Genomic DNA, 17,708 nt, shown 5'->3' with positions numbered 1-17,708 from the left:
AGAATAAGACAACCTCCTTTCATTATTTTGGGACCTTCACTCCTTATTGTTGCTTTGAGTACTTGAACTTCTTCTTCTAGCATTCGAACTTGGTAGTCCAATTGTTGTATCTCATCAGTGAAAGCTTCATCAACCCATTTGAAGATGTGATTGTCGTTCTCAAGCTACAACATTTTGTTCAAAAAAATTAAAGGCACAACTGTTCAAAATATATAAAGGTACAACTTCAGTTAAAAAGCCTTCAATAGCTAAGGCTACACGAACGTACCTTCTTTTGAGCCGCATAGCGACACCGATAATACCGGCGATATGGATTTAGATTGGTTTTGGAGATGAGCTCCTTGATGCACTCCCCGCACCAACACTTAATAGGTATTCCCGGAGTTCTTACTCGTATCCCACCACCGGTCGTGGAAGATGATGAAGCAGATGTTATTGGGTTCGACATTATTTCTTTTTGGGGTTTGAGAGAGAGAGAGAGAGAGAGAATGGGGAAAACCCAAAAATGATGGTTTAAATACTTAAGCCAATTGGGAAGGGGGGAAGAGTGAAATTATAAATTCGAAAAGCTGGTGGGCGGGAAATTTTTAGCCTAGTATTTTCGTGATTGAAGTTTCACCAAATTTGCAGTTTTACATAAAACATCAAAGTTGTACTTTATAATTTTTTTCCATTTATCTTAGTTTTACTCTACTTGAATGACTGATTTCATGGTTATACCAATTATATTTTGTTTCTAAGATTCATTTCAAATATGATTATGTAAACTTGATTTTAGGCCATAATAAGTTTTCAAATGTAACAAGGTGAATATTAACGAAAAATCTATAAGAACACAATGTATTTCCTATATGATTACTAATAAGTAAAGAGATGTGAAATTTATTAGTTCTGATTAAATCATAATTAACATTCTCATAAATAGCCATCTTAGTACTCTTGTGTTTCTTGTGGGGATGTTCATATTTAGTTGTACAAACACAAAATACAAATTTCACCTTTCAACGTTCTCATACGATAAAAACATTAAAACCGAAAGTGAAAGGTTTACAACCTACTACTCTTGTGTTTATTGTGGGGATGTTCATTGTGTTTTGTATGTTCCAAATCAGTACCCACCCCACATTATCGTATTCTCCATATCCAGTAAAGAAAAAAGTTATACCAGTAAAGAAAAAAGTTTCACTTAGTTGTACAAACACAAAATACAAATTTCACATTTCAACGTTGTCATACAGTAAAAACATTAAAACTGAAAGTGAAAGGTTTACAATCTACTCATCTTTTTTTTTCTTGTGGGGATGTTCATTGTATTCCTTTTGTTCCAAATCAGTGCCCACATTCTCTTCTTCTCCATATCCACCCTCATGCTCACTATAGTTCCTACTACATGAGCTTTCTTTATCAACTCTTGATAGTTGCTCGGTTATTTGAACTATTTCAAATTCTTGGATGTCCTCGACATGCAAAACACTTCTTATTTGCTCTTTATCTACTGATTTTAGATAAACAAACACATCTTCATCATCCAAAATATATGATTGCCTCTTAGGTTCCACTACCAGTAGAATGTAACCCAAATTCAGCCTCTTCGTAAACGGACATATTCACATGTTCCTGCATATCCTCTCCTTCAACAACAAATAAGTGATCTCCTCCAATGACGATGTTCCAAAAGATATAACATACGTTGGAATCCATTCATAATCATCTCCAGACTTCGAATAATGGCCATCATAATCAAAGTGTATGTTTGTAAAAGAAAGACATATCTGTAATACAAAAACCATAAAGTTATACCATTTAAGTTATAGTAAGTTATACTTTGTTACACAGTTTTCTCAGCAACCAAGTTTTTCTAAGTTTTACCCCAAAACCAAAGACCTAGAGTTATCAGAATCCAGAGTTATCAGCTTTGATTCCCGACATTCTATCTTTCCTTATGATTATACAGTTGTTGATTATCCAATTCCCTAATAGACAGACCATCCACACTTTTCGATCATATTTATCCTCTTCAATTCAAAACCAAAAAATCCAGAGTTATCAGAATCCCGAGTTATCAGCTTTGATTCCCGACATTCTATCTTTCCTTATGATTATACAGTTGTTGATTAATCAATTCCCTAATAGACAGACCATCCACACTTTTTCAGATCCTTGATTAGTCCAGTCCTATTACAACCACGAATTTTGTAAATCAGAATCCCTGAAAATTGTGTATGGTAGATTATAGACGAACTCCAGTGACTAATCGGGTTTAACGACGATTTAAGATACATACCCTGCAAAACGGAATCAATAGCTCAATAATTCAGCAAAACCGCAATGCGATGATAGCGAAGAAGAAGAAGAACGAAGGGAATGGAATGCCCCGACGGATGTGAGAGAGAGACGATACACCCCCCAAATTTGGAGTGATTTGATTGGTCAGTAAGAAAATGACACTTTCAACATTAACCATCCGTAAGGAGAATATCAGAATAAATAAGAGTATGTGAAAATTAGTAAGAATATGATAAAATAAATTTTGCTTCACTAAGAGCATCTGAGCGTTCCACCCCCGGACAGACCAGTTAACCAGTTGACAGTTCTAATTTAAATGATGAAAGCACAAATTCCGCTAAAAATCAGGATTGTTTTAAATTTATTCAAACATTTAAGAAGACGACAGAGAATACAACAACAAGAGCTTCTGTTCTAAACAAGACAATGGCTCTCCTGAATGTTAAGACTTTGAATGAACAATAACTAGACCGAGATGAACAATTTTAAACCACTAAATCTCCTTCTAATCCAATGGATTAATAATAGAGCTTCATGATTGATAGATAGATTCCATGTTAAAAAGCTAAGTCAAGTCACTTTTTCTTGATCTTCTTAGCTGAATGACCCGTCTTCCTTTTGTGCCTGCTAAAATCTGAGACAAACCTGAATGTCTGACTACAACCCGGTTCAGCACAAATATAAGGCCTCTCACCAGTGTGTACCCTTATGTGCTCCGTTCTAGACCAAGCCCACTTGAACGTCATCTTGCACCCCTTCCATGGACATTTCAGTGGACGATCATCTGAGTGAACGCGCTGGTGCTGAACCAGATACTTGTGTGAGAAGAAGGTTTTGCCACAGCCTTTAACAGGGCAGATGTTTCTTTTATGCAGAGACAACTGTTTTTCTGAACTGAAACTCATTGTGCAACCCTCCATGTCACATTGGTACGGCAAGCATTCCTCTTGTTCATTTTCCTCCACCTCTTCTTCACTTGCGACTCCGGAGAGGGAAACATTACTTCCTTTCTTACCAGTTTTCTTCGGTTTTGTCTCCAAAGACCTTCTCGGGGGCTTCAGGGTTCTCACCCTTATCCGTGTGCTAGCTTCCTCACTTTCTTCTTCATTTTCCTCCACCTCTTCTTCACTTGCAACTTCTGAGAAGGAAACATTTCTTCCCTTCTTACCAGTTTTCTTCGGCTTTGTCGCTGAAGATCCTCTCGAGGGCTTCGGGGTTCTCACCCTAAGCCGTGTGCTAGGTCCCTCCATGTATGAATCCAACTCTTTCATCTTCTTTCTGGATCCAGATTGTAGCAAAGTGCGACCTCCTGTGTCTCCCAGACTCTGAACTATCTTGGTTTTTACTTTACGTTTAGCTATGGACCTGGTTTGCCTTTTCCCGCTACTGCAAAAGTCTTGTTCCTCCAGTGAGTTCTCTTCTGAATCGTACTCGTCACCCATTCGACTAGTCTGTGCATCACTTGTGAATACCCTTTCCCTTTGCTGATCTTCTGAATCATATGAAACCAAATCTCTAAAAACTTTAGTCCGTTTGTTCCTTGGAATCCCTCTAGGGTGCCTGTACATATCATCATCACCGTACATTGGCTGGTCCTCTCTGTATACCTGAAAGCCATTCTCCATCGAGCTTTCTGAAGATGCATATTCCCTCCTTACAGCATATTCTTGCCCAAGTGAACGCTCTGAAACCTCATCATCATCTGATTCAACAACCTTGAGCTGTTGCTGATCAGACATTTGATTCGACGAATCACCAGAAACCTCATTCCCCGTCTCAAAATAAGACTCTTCCTCATCCCCGTAAGCCCTCCATTGCTGCTTATAGGAATGATCCTCTGATGTAGTGTCATCTGAAACTCCCGCTTCCCTCTTAAAAGAGGTAAGCTTCTTGCGTGGCGCAGCCTTCCCTCTCGCCTTTCTCTTCCTAGAATACTTTCTTCCGAACATTGTGGTTGCATCTCTAGAGTCATTACCATGAACAGTGACATCCTCATCCAGAGCAGCTCGCAGATGACTTCTTTCAGTTTCTTCCCCCTCTAAGTCCTCCTCCAGCAGAAAAGGATGCACCTGAAGAAAGAAAACAAAACCAGTCTTAAACTGAAACAAACCAAGCAGAAAAGTCTGAACTAGTTAGTCAAATAGTGTACCTGATGCGACATCCAAACCTTACCACACCATTTTCCAGCAACATATTTCCTCTGTCTGGAAGATCTTATACCAGAAACTTGGGGCGTTGCTGGAGAGGTGCGACCGAACACATTGTAAATGACGGAGTTGTAAGGCATCTGCTTACTGTAGAGAGGAGAGCGACTGAGGATAGCACTGTGAGAAAGGTTAATACCCAACTTTACAGCCCAATCGCTGTTCCCAGCCTTAGCTTCAACGTTTGCCAACGCCGCCTGAATCGTTTCCTCGTCCTCTCGGGTCACATTCTTGAACTCAGTGTCATTCCACTCGTGGTTGACTCCAAGCTCTTTGGCAACTACCTTTCCTTCAGCCTCTATCCTGGGGTAATCTGCAAAATAGCGTGCGCCTTAATGACAGCAAAAGAAAACAAACAATGCCATCACTTTTTTCTCAAAACTTGTGGTTTTGTCTGTTTACCTGGATGGCATAATAACATTATGTTAATCCCCCCAATAGGATGAAGTCGTTGTTCCACTTCCGCAGCATGCTCAAGACAAAACACGTGTAACCGAGAGAAATCGTCATCAGATCTTGGAATAAATGGTAAAGTGATCTCTACGGATGATGTATTCCCGCCTTTGCTTAGATTAGCATGTGATACGTCAACCTCTTTTCCTTTCTCACATGTAAGTCCTTGGCTGTTTAAAGCAGAAGATAGACCATTTCCAGCCTCGTCGTTGCCATCTGTAACAAAAGATGATGCTTCAACTTCATCCGAAACAGGATTATCTAAGCCTTTGTGATCTTCTTCCTCAGAATCAGAAGAGTCTCCATATGCTGAAGCTAACAACCCTAGAGCACCATTCTCTTTTGTTAGGGAACTTGATGAAGTTCTTTGATCAACGGTCTTCGTTGTTGAATGATACGGAGTTTGAACAGGAGCATTGTATAAGTCACCAACATCTTGCTTTCCTGTGTTTTTTGCGTCATGAAACAAAGTTATGAAACAGAGTTAAACACTTTAAAGCCATTAACAGAATGAAAGACTAGTTACTTACCTGAAGGAGGCATCACTACATCCTGACCAAGGTTTGCAGATCCGGAAGCAACTGTCCAATCATTCAAGGAGCTACAATCCGCAGACATTAGATATCTAGCTGCTGCTTCTTTAGGTTGAATAATAGCAACACAATCAAAGCTCAAGACTCCACATGTAACACAAGAGAAAAGCCTCTGATCCGAAAGCCCCACAGCTCCATTATTTTTCCTCTTTTCACCATCTGTTGAAGTTCCTTGGGTTTCGTCCGCTCTGTTCCTTTCACACAAAGATGTAAACTTCTCTTTCACGCCGTTACTGAGACTGGCCATAACACTATCGGAACTCAAGTCTTCAGATTTTATAAGGAGTGTTGTCTGTCCCTGGTTAGCACCCAAATGAGATCCAATTCGCACGTCAGAGCAGACCGATACATCTGAGGAACTCTGCGGAAGAAGAGCTATTGGAGAGCCTTTTCCAAGAGAGTGGAGCAACTCGTTGTTGTGGATAACGTTTTGCACAAACAGTTCATTAGTCAGTTTTTCTCCTTCGCTTTTTTTCTTATCTTTCAATCTAGAACTCCTTGGTTTGTTGTGAATGCTATCTGGCACTCTGCAATGAGTGACGCACACCTTATGTAAACCATTTTAAAAGTTCTATGACTAAACTTGAAGAGTGTGTGGAAAGAAGAAAGAGTACCTTGAACCTAGAGCCAATGCATAGTCATAAAGTAACTGGAGATGAGAAACCATTGGAGGGTAATTTATGGAAGCTCGCCGGATGGCTGCATCTTTTGCCATCCTCAACCATTGTGGAGTTGCAATGTTAGATGCTTCCCCAAAATTGAATCCTGCAATCCCCCCCAAAATTGTGTTGTTGGATGAAAGAGGTTATATTAACGCATTAAGCCTTGAATAATGAACTTGAAGATAGTGAATAAAGGTTGCTTGCTCACCATGACTAAACCCTGAGTGATATGCTCCTGGAAAGGTGATGACAAAATCTCCAGGATTTTGCACTAACCTGGTACAAGCAAACCACTTGCGTGAATAAAACAGGAGAAAAAAAACTGTTTACTTTCTAAACAGAGAACCAGTACCTGCAACATGGTATCCCGGCTCTAACAAATACTTCAGGAGACATAACAGTTGTCTTCTCACCAAGAGTAGAAAATGTCACTGGTAAGACAAACAATATAATTAGGTAATAGCCACTTAGTTTGCATACATAAGCCGCTTTGAAAGATAATAAAAAGCAGCTCAAAAGGAACAGAACACACAACAATCAAAACAAGAAACTGAAACACTAAGTAACTATAAGTCACTCTCACATAACACTAATTAACCTTCACTAGATACTCGCCAAGATAACATGAACATATTCTTCATTGGTCAACTTTTAGAAACAAAGCAGACAGTTAAAAGCAACACAAATATGCTAACAATCAGAACAATGAACTGAAACTGAACTGAGACTCGCAGAATCTAAATAATTTAACTTTCAAAAGAAACTTGTTATCGAAAGAAGACTCTAGTTTGAAACAAAAACCGACAGGGCTTTACTGACATTTTTTTTGACACAAGTGACAATGAAACAGAGCATCCCATATTGGTAGAAGAGAAAACTGACCAAGAGGATTAAGCTCTTCTCCATAACCATGAACCCTGACCACCTCCTCAAAGGCCATAGCAGCATCCTTTGGCACACCGTACCAAGTCTTAGCAGCACCCATATGCAAGTAATTGAGACTATGGAGGTCATGGTCCTCCACATGCCAAGCAAACCAACTAAACATCATAGCGATATACACCATGGGAGAAGTGACCCCAGGGATCTCCTCTTTCATGAACTTAAGCAAAGACCCTTCAGCTCTAGCCATCGCCCTCATGTTCCAAGCAGTCTCACCAACAGTGCCACAATCACCACCAGATTCTCTCCTCCTGGCAGCTGCTAAACTCAGAGGCACAAAAGCCGAGCCCGGCATGTCATTGGCGTACTCAACGGAGAAGGGCTTATCCACCGAGGCTCTCCAGTAAAGGGTTTCGACTTCGAGCGGCGAGACCGAACCCTTCTTGCCGCATTTCTTGAGATAACTCTTCTCAAAGTTCTTAGCTTTAAACTCGAACTCATCGAAAGTGTAACGCTCACCGCTCTGCCACACGGGTCTCTGCACGGGACGCTGCCTCCTAGGGCAAAACCCGATCTGCTGCTGACGCGTGGTGAATGTGGGTCCGTCGTCGTAATCGGACTTTCCGCCGTTGCCGTTGCCGTCACGAGCCCTGGCCCTGGCTCGAGCGGCCAGAGAGCGGTTGAGGTTGTTAATGGCGGTTTTCTTAGAGGAAGGAGGCACGGGAGGCACAATTTTGCAGATTCCGTATCTGGAAGCTTCCTCTTCGATCTTGCAAATGTAAGCCATCGGATCTTGGAACTCTGCCAGAGTGGGTTTGAACTCTGGGGCCACTGGCAGCGATTTCAGCCATGGAAACACGTCTTGACTCTGCTCTGAAACCGCCATATCCCTCTCTCTCTCAAATTCTTCAAATCGCCATTACAGAGCAGAAACAGAGCAAAAATTGGAAAACAGATTTAGAGAGATTCGACGAGTCACCACCATATGTTCAGCCAATAGGTTTGGTTTGTTAAAGGGCCATCTACTTTTCCTCGAGAAAAGCGACGGGCCTTGATCTCGTTTCTTAGGTCCTCTCTCTCTCTCTCTCTCTCTCTCTCTGTTTTATTATATACTAAGTGATTAAAGAAACAGAGGAAAAAAATTGTATTTTTATTGGGTCTGGGGCAGAGTAAAGAGATGTGATTTCTCTGTGTTTAAAACACTCTGAGTAAGGGTTTTTCAAATCCCTCTCATAAGGGCAATCATCTTACTATTATTTACGATTCTGCCGCTTCATCTGTTCGTCACAGTCGCACACATTTCTTGTTGGCCTCTCTGTCTGTTTGCACATTCAAAAACTCTCATTTTATCAAACCAGATCTTCTTGATAAATGAAATACGTTTCACAAGAAAAACATCTTTTCAAAGTAAATTTCATCAGAGATAATTATTATTAAGAGAAATATATTCCCAAGTAAATATTCAGATTTATGGGATATGATTTCAGGTTTAAAAATATAAATGTGAAATAGACATTTCATTTAACATTTTCCTTATTTTTTTTTTTACGATACATACATCTAATTTTTCTAATCTTTTGATATCTAAAAATTTATTAAGATTCCAAGGTATTTAAAAATTTACTATGTCAATGAGTCAACAATGAAATTCAAGACCAAAAAGTAATGTTGTTTGACAATGAGTCAACAATGAAATTTACCATTTACAATTATATACATGAATATTATGATCCCTTGGTTTGTTTAACGAATGTTGCCTCGACCCACTGACTACACAATAAAGCAAAGGGTATCTATTCTTAAAATACACCAGAAAGAATTCCAACTCTGAAGAAAACTAAAACTAATAATCTTTTTTTGGAAGATTAAAATGTAGAATATCTACATTTCTTAGGGATAGAAAGCATATTAATGTTTGTAAAATCACAACAATAATTAATAAGTAGCACCTTTGAGAGCTCATCAGAGCAACAAGGCCAAATAAAGTGTCTCAATACCATCAAATTAAAACTGTCTTTCAAAAGTAAATTAAAAGATCATCTAAGCTCAACTCTGATAAAACAAGCTTTGGTTTGAGTCTAAAGAAGGCTCGTTTTCTATTACAGAAGATGATGGTTTCAGTTAGAAACCTGGTTCTCTTCCGAATATGAAGATGGCTTCGAAAGCTCAAGTGAAACCGGACAGTGATCACTCCCATAGAAACCTGAAAGAACAAAAAAAAATTAAGAACCAAGTTGCTGCAAAAGAGCTAGATGATGTTCTATGTGATAAACTGCACATAAAATTTTATCTAGGGGCACCTTCTAGTTCTATCCCACGACCGTGCATCTTACAAGAAACTATACGGTCTTTCAGCTGTTCAGAAACCAGAAAATAGTCGATCCTCATCCTCTTTCCCCTGTACCTATTCCAACAAAAAGATCCATATGAAGCTTTAGAAACATGCCCATGTTGGTGATGCAAAAACAAACACAAGTATATGAGGCATCCGCTCACTTTCCAATAGGATTCCCAGACCATGAGAACCCACTTTCCATGTCTGGTTCCTTGTGTAGATACCGGTATGCATCAACAAGCCTTCCTCTGTAAACATTCCCATGATATTTTAATTTAGAATCACATGGTCAATAACTATAATCTCTATTCTACAAAATATTATGACTAAGACTTCCCAGTGCAAAGATATATTATACATACTCTTTCATGATTGTGCCGAAGCGTGCTCTCTCAGATGGTGTAAATCCAGGCTGTCCACAGTCCTATATGATCAAAACCATTTATAGTCACCGTGTGATCTTAAAGCGTATATCGTGGACAAGCTTTTGGTTAAGGCCTAATACAGTCATCTACTATAAGAGGTACAAGAAAATAAGAGAAACCAAAGGAAACTTAGCCTCTGTTTTTCTGTATTAATTTACCTCTTTGTTTGGAGGAACATAACCATTAAGCTTTGCGGTTGCAAAAAAATCTGGATGGCTAACATCTATCTCCTCATGACTGCATATTACAACATAAGTTAGAATCACAGAAAGAACACTGAAAGGGCTTTGAAGAAAAGAGTGTGGCAAGAGAAGAGGTAGAAAAACTTCCTCAATACCTGACATTTAAGTCGCCGCACCATATAAGAGGTTTATCAGAGGTTTGGGAGAGGAAGTCAAGAATCCTCTTGTCCCATTTTCTTCTCCTCTGAAAGGAATTCTCCTCCTCTTTCCAACCATTGTTAGGCGAATACGTGTTCAACAGACGAAACGTCTCAAACTCAGCTAAGATTACACGACCATCAGGTTCATGTTTAGATGCTGAACAAGTATACAAGTCAGTCAGCAATCTGAAATAGCTGTGTCGTAATAATAATATAAACTTTAAAATCAAGAAAATTCCTTAACCATTATATTGTGCTCACAGTTTTGAATGGTGGCTTGCAAGAGATTTATGTGATGGTAAGAGAAGAAGCAACAAGGTTTCCAAGAATATACCTAATTTGTCGAGGTTGAAGTAAACTTTTTGAGGCTTGAAACACTTTTTCACAAACAAGGCTGTCCCTGCATACTTGGACTCTGCAAGAGACCACCAAACTCGATAGTTTCCAAATGGTGGACTTGAGAGAGCCCTCAACAAAATCTGCACAGCAGTAATCCAAAAAGCAAGGGAGTTCGTTACTCTAAAAGTGGCCACACTTGTAAAACCATTCTATAACACCATGCCACTGCATTGTTGAGTATAGTTGTAATACAAAAATGTTAAAGAGGGAGGGTAATCAAATAGTAGGTGGTACCTGTTTCTCCTCACGCAAAGCTTTGGTGTCGTCGCTCAACTCGCCGTAGTTTTTAGGTTTACCCTTGCCACCAGCGGCAGGCATTCTTACCTCCTAACATTCAAGTCAACACTAAGCTCAGAGTCCCAAAATGTTTTGCACCACAAGCGACTGAGTTTGCATCAACAACTTTGGACTCAGAATGAATATAAGACACAAAAGCTAACTTGAGCACACTAGAGAAACAAAGATCATAAGCAAAAACTGTAGGTCAGTAAAATACATAAAACCCTAGACAATTTTAAAGGGATTCATACACACAAACACCTAGCAAGATTTAACTCACATTGGTCGGAAACCCAAAAAAAAAAAAAAAAGGAATCACCTACCTGTATGGCAATGACATCAGGGTCGAAATCGGAGACGAACTTAGAGAGCTCGGACCAGTCGTTTTTCACACGAAGGAGGAAGCTGTTAGCGTTCCAAGTTACAAACTTTGTCGGCTCTTTCTGGTTCTTTCCTTCTTCGACACCGTCTCCGTCTCCGTTGCGCTTTTCCGGAGAGAGGCAGGGCTTCTTAGGCGCCGTTGAGCCGTCTTTCTCGATGGGCTTGAAGAATCGCTTCATAGCTTTTAGCAATTTTCGTGCCCTTAAAAAGCTCCGTTCTTTGTCTTTTATTAATCCAATCAAAAAACTGAAATGCCAATTCGAAAGGAAGAAACTTTGATAAACTCAATTCTTCTTAGGAAATATTTTCACGGGCGTTTAGTGTATCTTCACCATAGAAATTTTCTGAACGTCTACTACAGCGAAACCCACAAAAGCAAAACCTTTTTACACAATAAATGAGTAAAAAAAACCCAAACGATACTCATCATGGGCCCATTATTATATTATTATTATTTAACGTATTAAATCGATTTATATGATTATTTTCGTAACTCTTCGAAACCTAAGAATATCATGCCAGATTGAACGAAGGGGTTGTCTGTGGAATAATCCCAAAAAAAAAAAAAAAATCAAAATTAAATTTGTAGAAAGAAAGCAGAGAAAGGTATGGAGAATGAGGAGGAGAAAAAAATAATGTAATGTTGGTTAGTTAGTGAATTAATTTGAGTTTGTTAGGTTAGTGGATGTAATTTTTGTTGAAAGAAAGTGGATTCACATTTCACCTGCTTCCCATTATTAAATCATAGTACATTTCTTAGACGAATATATGAGAACATTCCTAAGATTTTGGTGACGTTACTCATCTAGATACTGATGTATTTATAGCTTTAAGATTTCGGTTATGTTGGTGGCGTAACTCCTTTTTATTTGATTGGATTAGTACAATATATGAACACATGGTATGGATGTGTTTCAAAAATAAAAATTAACATGGTATGGATAGTTCACATCCTTAAAAGCATATACCCAGTCTGGAGGGAGATGAATAATAGAAGACATGATGACTCGTCAGCACTTCAGCCGGGCCAGAGGATCAAAATGGTTGATAGACAGGTTCGCAAGTATATATAATAATAAGAGAATCAAGTAGATGTACTCTGTTTTTTTTTTTTTATAGAAACTCTGCTTCCATGTAGTTTAGTCTGTAAAAACAAAATTTCTGAATAAATTTTACATATCATTCAAGAAAAAAAAAAGCATATACTCCAAGCTCTGATATTAGGAGCCATCTTAATTCACTTTTACGGTTTAACCGAAGTTTCCATTTTCTCATTGTGAAACGTGTCGCAGTACGCATATGATATGTGGCGTCCGCGAACGGGTTCCACGTGAGCATAACCTCAAAACAAAACACACACCGATCATAATAAGGCAAAAACATATTTTGGAAAAGGCAGAGTTTGATTGATAAAAAATGATAATGTTGCCTCATCTATCATTATTATTATGATGTCAAGATGGGAGAAAGCGAGACAAATACGTACAGAGATCTACATTTTCCGGCTTTACTGGTCGGAGGTTCTTTCGCCGCCGTCGCAATATGTCTCTCCCTTTTCCTTATCCTCCAGCACCTCCGTTACTACACCAACCCCTCTGTCCGTACATACGATTTCTTCATTCTCTCTCTATATATATATTTTCCGACGTATAGTTTCATTCTCCGTAGACATCTGCGTGACAGATGCTTACGTATCTTCTTATAGGAAATTATCGGTTGTCTTTGAGTATTGATGAACTTGAGAATAAATAATTTGCAGGAGCAAAAATGGATTGTTCCTGTTTTGTTTATGGTCCCTGTTTACGCCACTGAATCTGTAAGTGTCAACTCTTTCTCTCCCCTTTCCGGAGTTTTGTAGTTTTCAATTTTAACCGAAGCGGTTTATGTTTGTGGTTTAGATAATTTCCTTGTCCAATGCAAAACTCTCACTGCCTTGTGACATTTTGAGAAATTGCTATGAGGCTTTCGCTTTGTACTCCTTTGGAAGTTACTTGGTCGCTTGTCTAGGTGACACAACCCTTTTTGTGCTCTATCTCTCTCTTGTCTGAATCCAGAACTATGTTTATGTTTAAACCAAAAACTATCCAATATGTATATGCTCAGGTGGTGAAAGAAGAGTTGTTGAATTGCTCGAAGATGAATCAAGAGAACCATTACTAGAAGGAGAAGAGAATAAGAGTGAGAAGAAGACAAAGAAGACGCAGAAGCAGAGGAATCCATTATGGAAGTTCTTGTGTGAACCATATGTCTTGGGTCCTGAGCTCTTTGTCATAGAGAAGTTCGGTCTTGTCCAATATGTAAGTAATATCATTTCAGTTGTTTTTCTTTCTTTTTTTGTAATATTTTAATTTTGTTTTCAGATGATCCTCAAAACCTTTTGTGCATTCTTGGCATTTTTGTTGGAGCTTCTCGGTGTTTATGGTGATGGTGAATTCAAATGGTATTACGGGTATGCCAGGAAAGGAAACACATCATGTGTCTGTTTTTCATCAGATGGAGAAGAAAAAAACTAGTGATGAATCTTTTTGATTTTTTTTTAATGTTAGATATCCATACATAGAGGTGGTGCTAAACTTCAGCCAGATGTGGGCTCTCTTCTGCCTAGTCCAGTTCTACAACGTGACTCACGAACGCCTTAAAGAAATCAAACCCTTGGCCAAGTTCATCAGCTTCAAGGCCATCGTCTTTGCCACTTGGTGGCAAGGCTTCGGCATCGCGCTGCTTTGCTACTACGGCGTGCTTCCAAAAGAAGGAAGGTTCCAGAACGCACTGCAAGATTTTCTCATTTGCATCGAGATGGCCATAGCAGCGGTGGCGCATATCTTTGTTTTCCCAGTTGAGCCTTACCACTACATCCCGGTCTCAGAGTGCGGTAAAATCACGAGGACGAAGACGACGGAGGTTAAGCTAGACGAAAGTGGCGGTGTTGTTGAGAAGAAGGAGACTCATGTTGAAGCATCGGGGACGAGTATTAAGGAGAGTGTACAGGATATAGTTATGGATGGTGGTCAGCATGTTGTCAAGGATGTGGTTCTGACGATAAACCAAGCGATGGGACCGGTTGAGAAGGGTGTGACGAAGATTCAGGAGAAGCTTTTGGATTCGGATGGTAAGGAAGAAGAAAAAGCAGAAGTGACCGTTGGGACTTCTGTGGAGAAAAAAGATCAATGAGGTCGGCTCAGCCTTCGACCTGTGATGAAATTTTCGGACTCTAGTGGTTTTGTTGAAACTGAAACATCTGCTCATGGAAATGTGAGAGATATAATGTGTATAACGAGTTTACAGTGAATAAGTCTTTTTCACTATACACGCCAATGTTGAGAGTGTATAGTTTTAACTAACGAGCTGTTTCTGGAGAAGGCTTCCACAGAATGATAGATCAAATCTCTCTTCTGGAGGGTCTCCAATGCAGTCGAAAACCGCGTCTGCGTTCACAAAATCTTCATCCGCAGTGTATCTGCAAATCCATATATGAAGAGTACTCATTTTATTTTCTGATTGATTATGAATTTATGAATCATCAGGTTATGATAGCTGTGTTAGTGAAACTACTCACCCACTCTTTGTAACTATACAAGTCATACCCGCAGCTTTTGCAGCTGCTAGCCCTATAGCGCTATCTTCAACCACAACACATCTGCACATACAAATAGAGTCAAACTCATTAGAAGACCTTTTTCTATAAAAAATATCTACTCATTCATTCCCCTGTAAATAATTATAGAAACACTTACTTTGAGGGATCAACTCCAAGGGTTTCAGCTGCTAAGTTGTAGATGGCCTGTTAAAAACAAATCTTTAGCTAAGATGAAGCAAAAGATGTCCTGTTGTAATGAAAAGGTGTGTTTTTTTTTTTTTTTTTTGTCGCTAAAATTTGGAAAGGTGTGTTGAGGAACGTTAAGATGGGAAGGGAGTAAATCACCGGATCAGGCTTTTTCTTGGGGACAACGTCTCCAGCGAATATCTTGATATTCTCTGCTCGTTCTGGTCCAAGCAAGCATGAAACTATAGCAGAAACCTGAGATCACGTTTCCGTGAGATTATATTACATTTCTTCGAAGCTAAAGGAATATCTAAGAACATTCTTGTGGAATAACACAGCTGCGTATCCATTTATATGTTGGAAGACTAATATGGCCACGGAAACTGAAGTAGTAGAACCTGAGTGATCATACCGCCTTCTCATTTGAAGTGCTGCACACGGCAACTTTTACTCCATTCGTTAATGCTTGATCAACCAACCTACAATGTTAATTTCCAACATGAATAGGCTTAGGTAAACCAAGAAATAGTCGAAACCTACAAGAGATGATGTTTCAGTACATGTATATGATTCCAAGAGATAACTAGCCTTAACCAACATTAAATAGCATCAGGAGAATCCATCAAATAATGTTCTAAATGTCCTAAGTTTTGTTTATAATCAAATCCCAAGAAGGCTATATAACATCAAAAGAAAGTGAGAGCATCAAGAAATATATAAGAATTGATTCTAACTAACTTGGCAACACCGGGTCGAAGAGGAAGCAGTTTTTTCTCGATGAGAACCATGAAAAGCTCAGTCTTCTGCTTGTGAAGCCCAGCTATGAACGCTTTCCTCTCTGCCTCATCCTTGGGAGCATTCTCTGGCCAACCTACCTTGTTAAAATACGCTGTCATTCTACAAAAGAAAAAAAAGTAAAAAAACCAAAGCCATCTCAATTGAAAAAAAAAAATTAATTTCATTCAGACAAGACTAAACTGAAACTTCATTAACATCGGGTTTTGGTAATACCTTTCTTTCCCGCCACCGATTTTCAGCAGCTCGCCGTATAAATCGACATCCCATGTAACACCCAAATCTCTCTGCGAGATTACCAAAGACTCAAAAGTTGCAGCTTTAAAGCCCAATAAAAAGTTAAAGGGGGGGGAGAAGAGTGACCTCTTTGAAGGTGTCGTTGAAGGAGATCCTGTGACCGTCCTTCTCCGTATCAACAAGCACGCCATCGCAATCGAAGAGCAGAGCAGAGGGAAGAGTCGCCGAAGAAGATGAAGCAGAGCATTTGATTCCTCCGGAGCGAGATCCTCTGTGTGTTATCGTCGGGTTTAATCTCAAGCACTTGCCCATGTACCGCGACCTCGAAGCCTTTGCCGACAAAGGTGTCGCGTTAAACGCACGCGCTGCATTGGGGATGAATGACGCCGCCGATAGCTTTGACTGAATTGAAGAAGGTGAAGACAGAGAGAGTCTCACAGTCGCCATTGTTTGTTTGATGATTTTCTCTCTCTCTCTCTCTCTCTCTATCTATCTCTTTTGCCAAGTAAAATAACGGTCGGGGATTTCTTCAACTTATCCGGTCTTTGTGCTAACGACCACAAGTAATAACCACCCGGTTCGGGTTGTTGGATTAGGATACATACACTCGTACTAAAAAAACCGGGTCGGATTGCTTTTGGTGACTTGTACAAATTTAAGCTTAGGACATTCTCAATGACAAGGCCAATCAAACTCTTCCCATCGTGTGATAAAGGAATAAGATCCATAAGAATATAAGTGCATGGCCATTGGAATTATCTCAAGAGTATTTTACAAAACTTCAAAGAAAACTGAAAATATCATTTTATTGAGTGAGTATTTTAATTAGTGAGAATCTAGTTCAAAAATATCTCAAAGTATTTCATTTAAACACTTTAAAATGTAGTTCTCATCACTTAAGATATATAATTAATGAAATAATTTTTTTCTCTATTTATAAAATATTTTTCGTGAGATATTTCTCTTGTTCAGAATTTAACCATTGATAAAGAATCACAAAAAGGAAATTCCAAAAGAGACAGAGAGCTGGAGTTGCTTAACTATAATAATTGATGTTGTGAAATTTTCTGTTAACAGAATTTGGCAATTACAAGAAAATTTGATTTTTTTTTTATATAAAAATAAAAATTGTAATTTCTTAAGCTCTATTGAGATGATTTCGGAATTTGACTCGGTGATTTAAGATCATATTACACGCATTCAAAGTCAAGAAATACATCATCATTATTTTGTTCATAATAGTGAGAACGAGTTTATATCTCCTCTATAGTTCATAATGTTCAACTTTTCATTGTAGAAGTCATTAATGAGGGAAAATATTTTCCAGTCATTATTGATTGTACATCGAATGTGATTCATCAAGAAAAAATGACTCTAATAATATGATGTGTGAGTCTATCAAATAAAAAAATAAGAGTACAAAAATACTTCTTAGAGTTTCTTATGGTAGATGACACACATAGATTAGGACATTTTGAAAAATAGTTAGAAGCTTTAAAATCTCTTATTCTTGATGTTAGTAATGTGAGGGATCACAGCTATGATAAGGGTTTCAATATGAAAAAAAAACATCAAGGTATTATTAGAAAAAAAAATTCTTGATATAAATCCAAAAGATTGTATATATCATGT

General features: G+C 38.8%; 5 protein-coding genes across 6 annotated transcripts in view; 1 reads left to right on the top strand and 4 right to left on the bottom strand.

Moving 5' to 3' along the window:
- Window positions 1-448, bottom strand: part of LOC106309023 (uncharacterized protein At4g04775-like) — a 5,845-nt gene extending 5,397 nt beyond the window's left edge. The window contains exons 1-2 of the mRNA XM_013746113.1: window positions 269-448; window positions 63-164 (exon numbers count right to left, since the gene is read on the bottom strand). Coding sequence (XP_013601567.1) covers window positions 63-164; window positions 269-448 — 282 coding nt within the window. The remainder of the gene's footprint in view (window positions 1-62; window positions 165-268) is intronic.
- Window positions 449-2,618: 2,170 nt separating this feature from the next.
- Window positions 2,619-8,264, bottom strand: LOC106311772 (lysine-specific demethylase REF6). Of its 2 annotated transcripts, none has more exons than XM_013749053.1 (8): window positions 7,081-8,264; window positions 6,551-6,629; window positions 6,407-6,474; window positions 6,151-6,301; window positions 5,474-6,063; window positions 4,893-5,396; window positions 4,436-4,803; window positions 2,619-4,355 (listed from the first exon to the last, which is right to left on the bottom strand). In XM_013749053.1, exons 1-8 carry the CDS (start codon window positions 7,964-7,966, stop codon window positions 2,862-2,864), a joined length of 4,140 nt encoding a protein of 1,379 aa, XP_013604507.1. In that variant the 5' UTR covers window positions 7,967-8,264; the 3' UTR covers window positions 2,619-2,861. The 2 variants fall into 2 exon arrangements, with proteins under 2 accessions (XP_013604507.1, XP_013604508.1); XM_013749054.1 differs by having other exon boundaries at window positions 4,893-5,387.
- Window positions 8,265-8,975: 711 nt separating this feature from the next.
- Window positions 8,976-11,628, bottom strand: LOC106309773 (DNA-(apurinic or apyrimidinic site) lyase). Its single transcript, XM_013746904.1, has 9 exons — window positions 11,224-11,628; window positions 10,856-10,948; window positions 10,557-10,701; window positions 10,178-10,379; window positions 9,999-10,077; window positions 9,778-9,839; window positions 9,577-9,663; window positions 9,381-9,484; window positions 8,976-9,283 (listed from the first exon to the last, which is right to left on the bottom strand). The coding sequence occupies exons 1-9, from the start codon at window positions 11,458-11,460 to the stop codon at window positions 9,198-9,200; spliced, it is 1,095 nt and encodes a 364-aa protein (XP_013602358.1). The 5' UTR covers window positions 11,461-11,628; the 3' UTR covers window positions 8,976-9,197.
- A 1,042-nt stretch (window positions 11,629-12,670) lies between these two features.
- On the top strand, window positions 12,671-14,597 carry LOC106312690 (protein LAZ1 homolog 2). Its single transcript, XM_013750305.1, has 6 exons — window positions 12,671-12,878; window positions 13,041-13,097; window positions 13,180-13,288; window positions 13,385-13,578; window positions 13,642-13,730; window positions 13,828-14,597. The coding sequence occupies exons 1-6, from the start codon at window positions 12,741-12,743 to the stop codon at window positions 14,450-14,452; spliced, it is 1,212 nt and encodes a 403-aa protein (XP_013605759.1). The 5' UTR covers window positions 12,671-12,740; the 3' UTR covers window positions 14,453-14,597.
- On the bottom strand, window positions 14,521-16,586 carry LOC106312691 (haloacid dehalogenase-like hydrolase domain-containing protein At3g48420). Its single transcript, XM_013750306.1, has 8 exons — window positions 16,203-16,586; window positions 16,056-16,126; window positions 15,783-15,941; window positions 15,457-15,523; window positions 15,204-15,299; window positions 15,016-15,062; window positions 14,838-14,918; window positions 14,521-14,738 (listed from the first exon to the last, which is right to left on the bottom strand). Exons 1-8 carry the CDS (start codon window positions 16,521-16,523, stop codon window positions 14,615-14,617), a joined length of 966 nt encoding a protein of 321 aa, XP_013605760.1. The 5' UTR covers window positions 16,524-16,586; the 3' UTR covers window positions 14,521-14,614.
- Window positions 16,587-17,708: the final 1,122 nt, after the last annotated feature.

Source organism: Brassica oleracea, chromosome C8, assembly GCF_000695525.1.
Source record: "Brassica oleracea var. oleracea cultivar TO1000 chromosome C8, BOL, whole genome shotgun sequence".
Lineage (NCBI taxonomy): Eukaryota > Viridiplantae > Streptophyta > Magnoliopsida > Brassicales > Brassicaceae > Brassica > Brassica oleracea.
Note: the sequence above shows the minus strand (reverse complement) of the source record. Positions and strands in the feature narration are given on the sequence as shown.

Coding starts and splice junctions, on each gene's coding strand:
- LOC106311772 (XM_013749053.1), bottom strand. CDS start 7,966: ATGGCGGTTTCAGAGCAGAGTCAAGACGTGTTTCCATGGCTGAAATCG. Junction 5,397..5,473: donor TGTAGTGATGCCTCCTTCAG/GTAAGTAACTAG, acceptor TTCATGACGCAA/AAAACACAGGAAAGCAAGAT. Junction 4,804..4,892: donor AATGTTATTATGCCATCCAG/GTAAACAGACAA, acceptor GCTATTTTGCAG/ATTACCCCAGGATAGAGGCT.
- LOC106309773 (XM_013746904.1), bottom strand. CDS start 11,460: ATGAAGCGATTCTTCAAGCCCATCGAGAAAGACGGCTCAACGGCGCCT. Junction 10,380..10,556: donor CTTCAACCTCGACAAATTAG/GTATATTCTTGG, acceptor ATACTTGTTCAG/CATCTAAACATGAACCTGAT. Junction 10,078..10,177: donor TGCGGCGACTTAAATGTCAG/GTATTGAGGAAG, acceptor TGTAATATGCAG/TCATGAGGAGATAGATGTTA.
- LOC106312690 (XM_013750305.1), top strand. CDS start 12,741: ATGGGAGAAAGCGAGACAAATACGTACAGAGATCTACATTTTCCGGCT. Junction 12,879..13,040: donor GTTACTACACCAACCCCTCT/GTCCGTACATAC, acceptor AATAATTTGCAG/GAGCAAAAATGGATTGTTCC. Junction 13,579..13,641: donor AGTTCGGTCTTGTCCAATAT/GTAAGTAATATC, acceptor TTTTGTTTTCAG/ATGATCCTCAAAACCTTTTG.
- LOC106312691 (XM_013750306.1), bottom strand. CDS start 16,523: ATGGCGACTGTGAGACTCTCTCTGTCTTCACCTTCTTCAATTCAGTCA. Junction 15,942..16,055: donor ATCGGTGGCGGGAAAGAAAG/GTATTACCAAAA, acceptor TTTCTTTTGTAG/AATGACAGCGTATTTTAACA. Junction 15,300..15,456: donor GCACTTCAAATGAGAAGGCG/GTATGATCACTC, acceptor ACGTGATCTCAG/GTTTCTGCTATAGTTTCATG.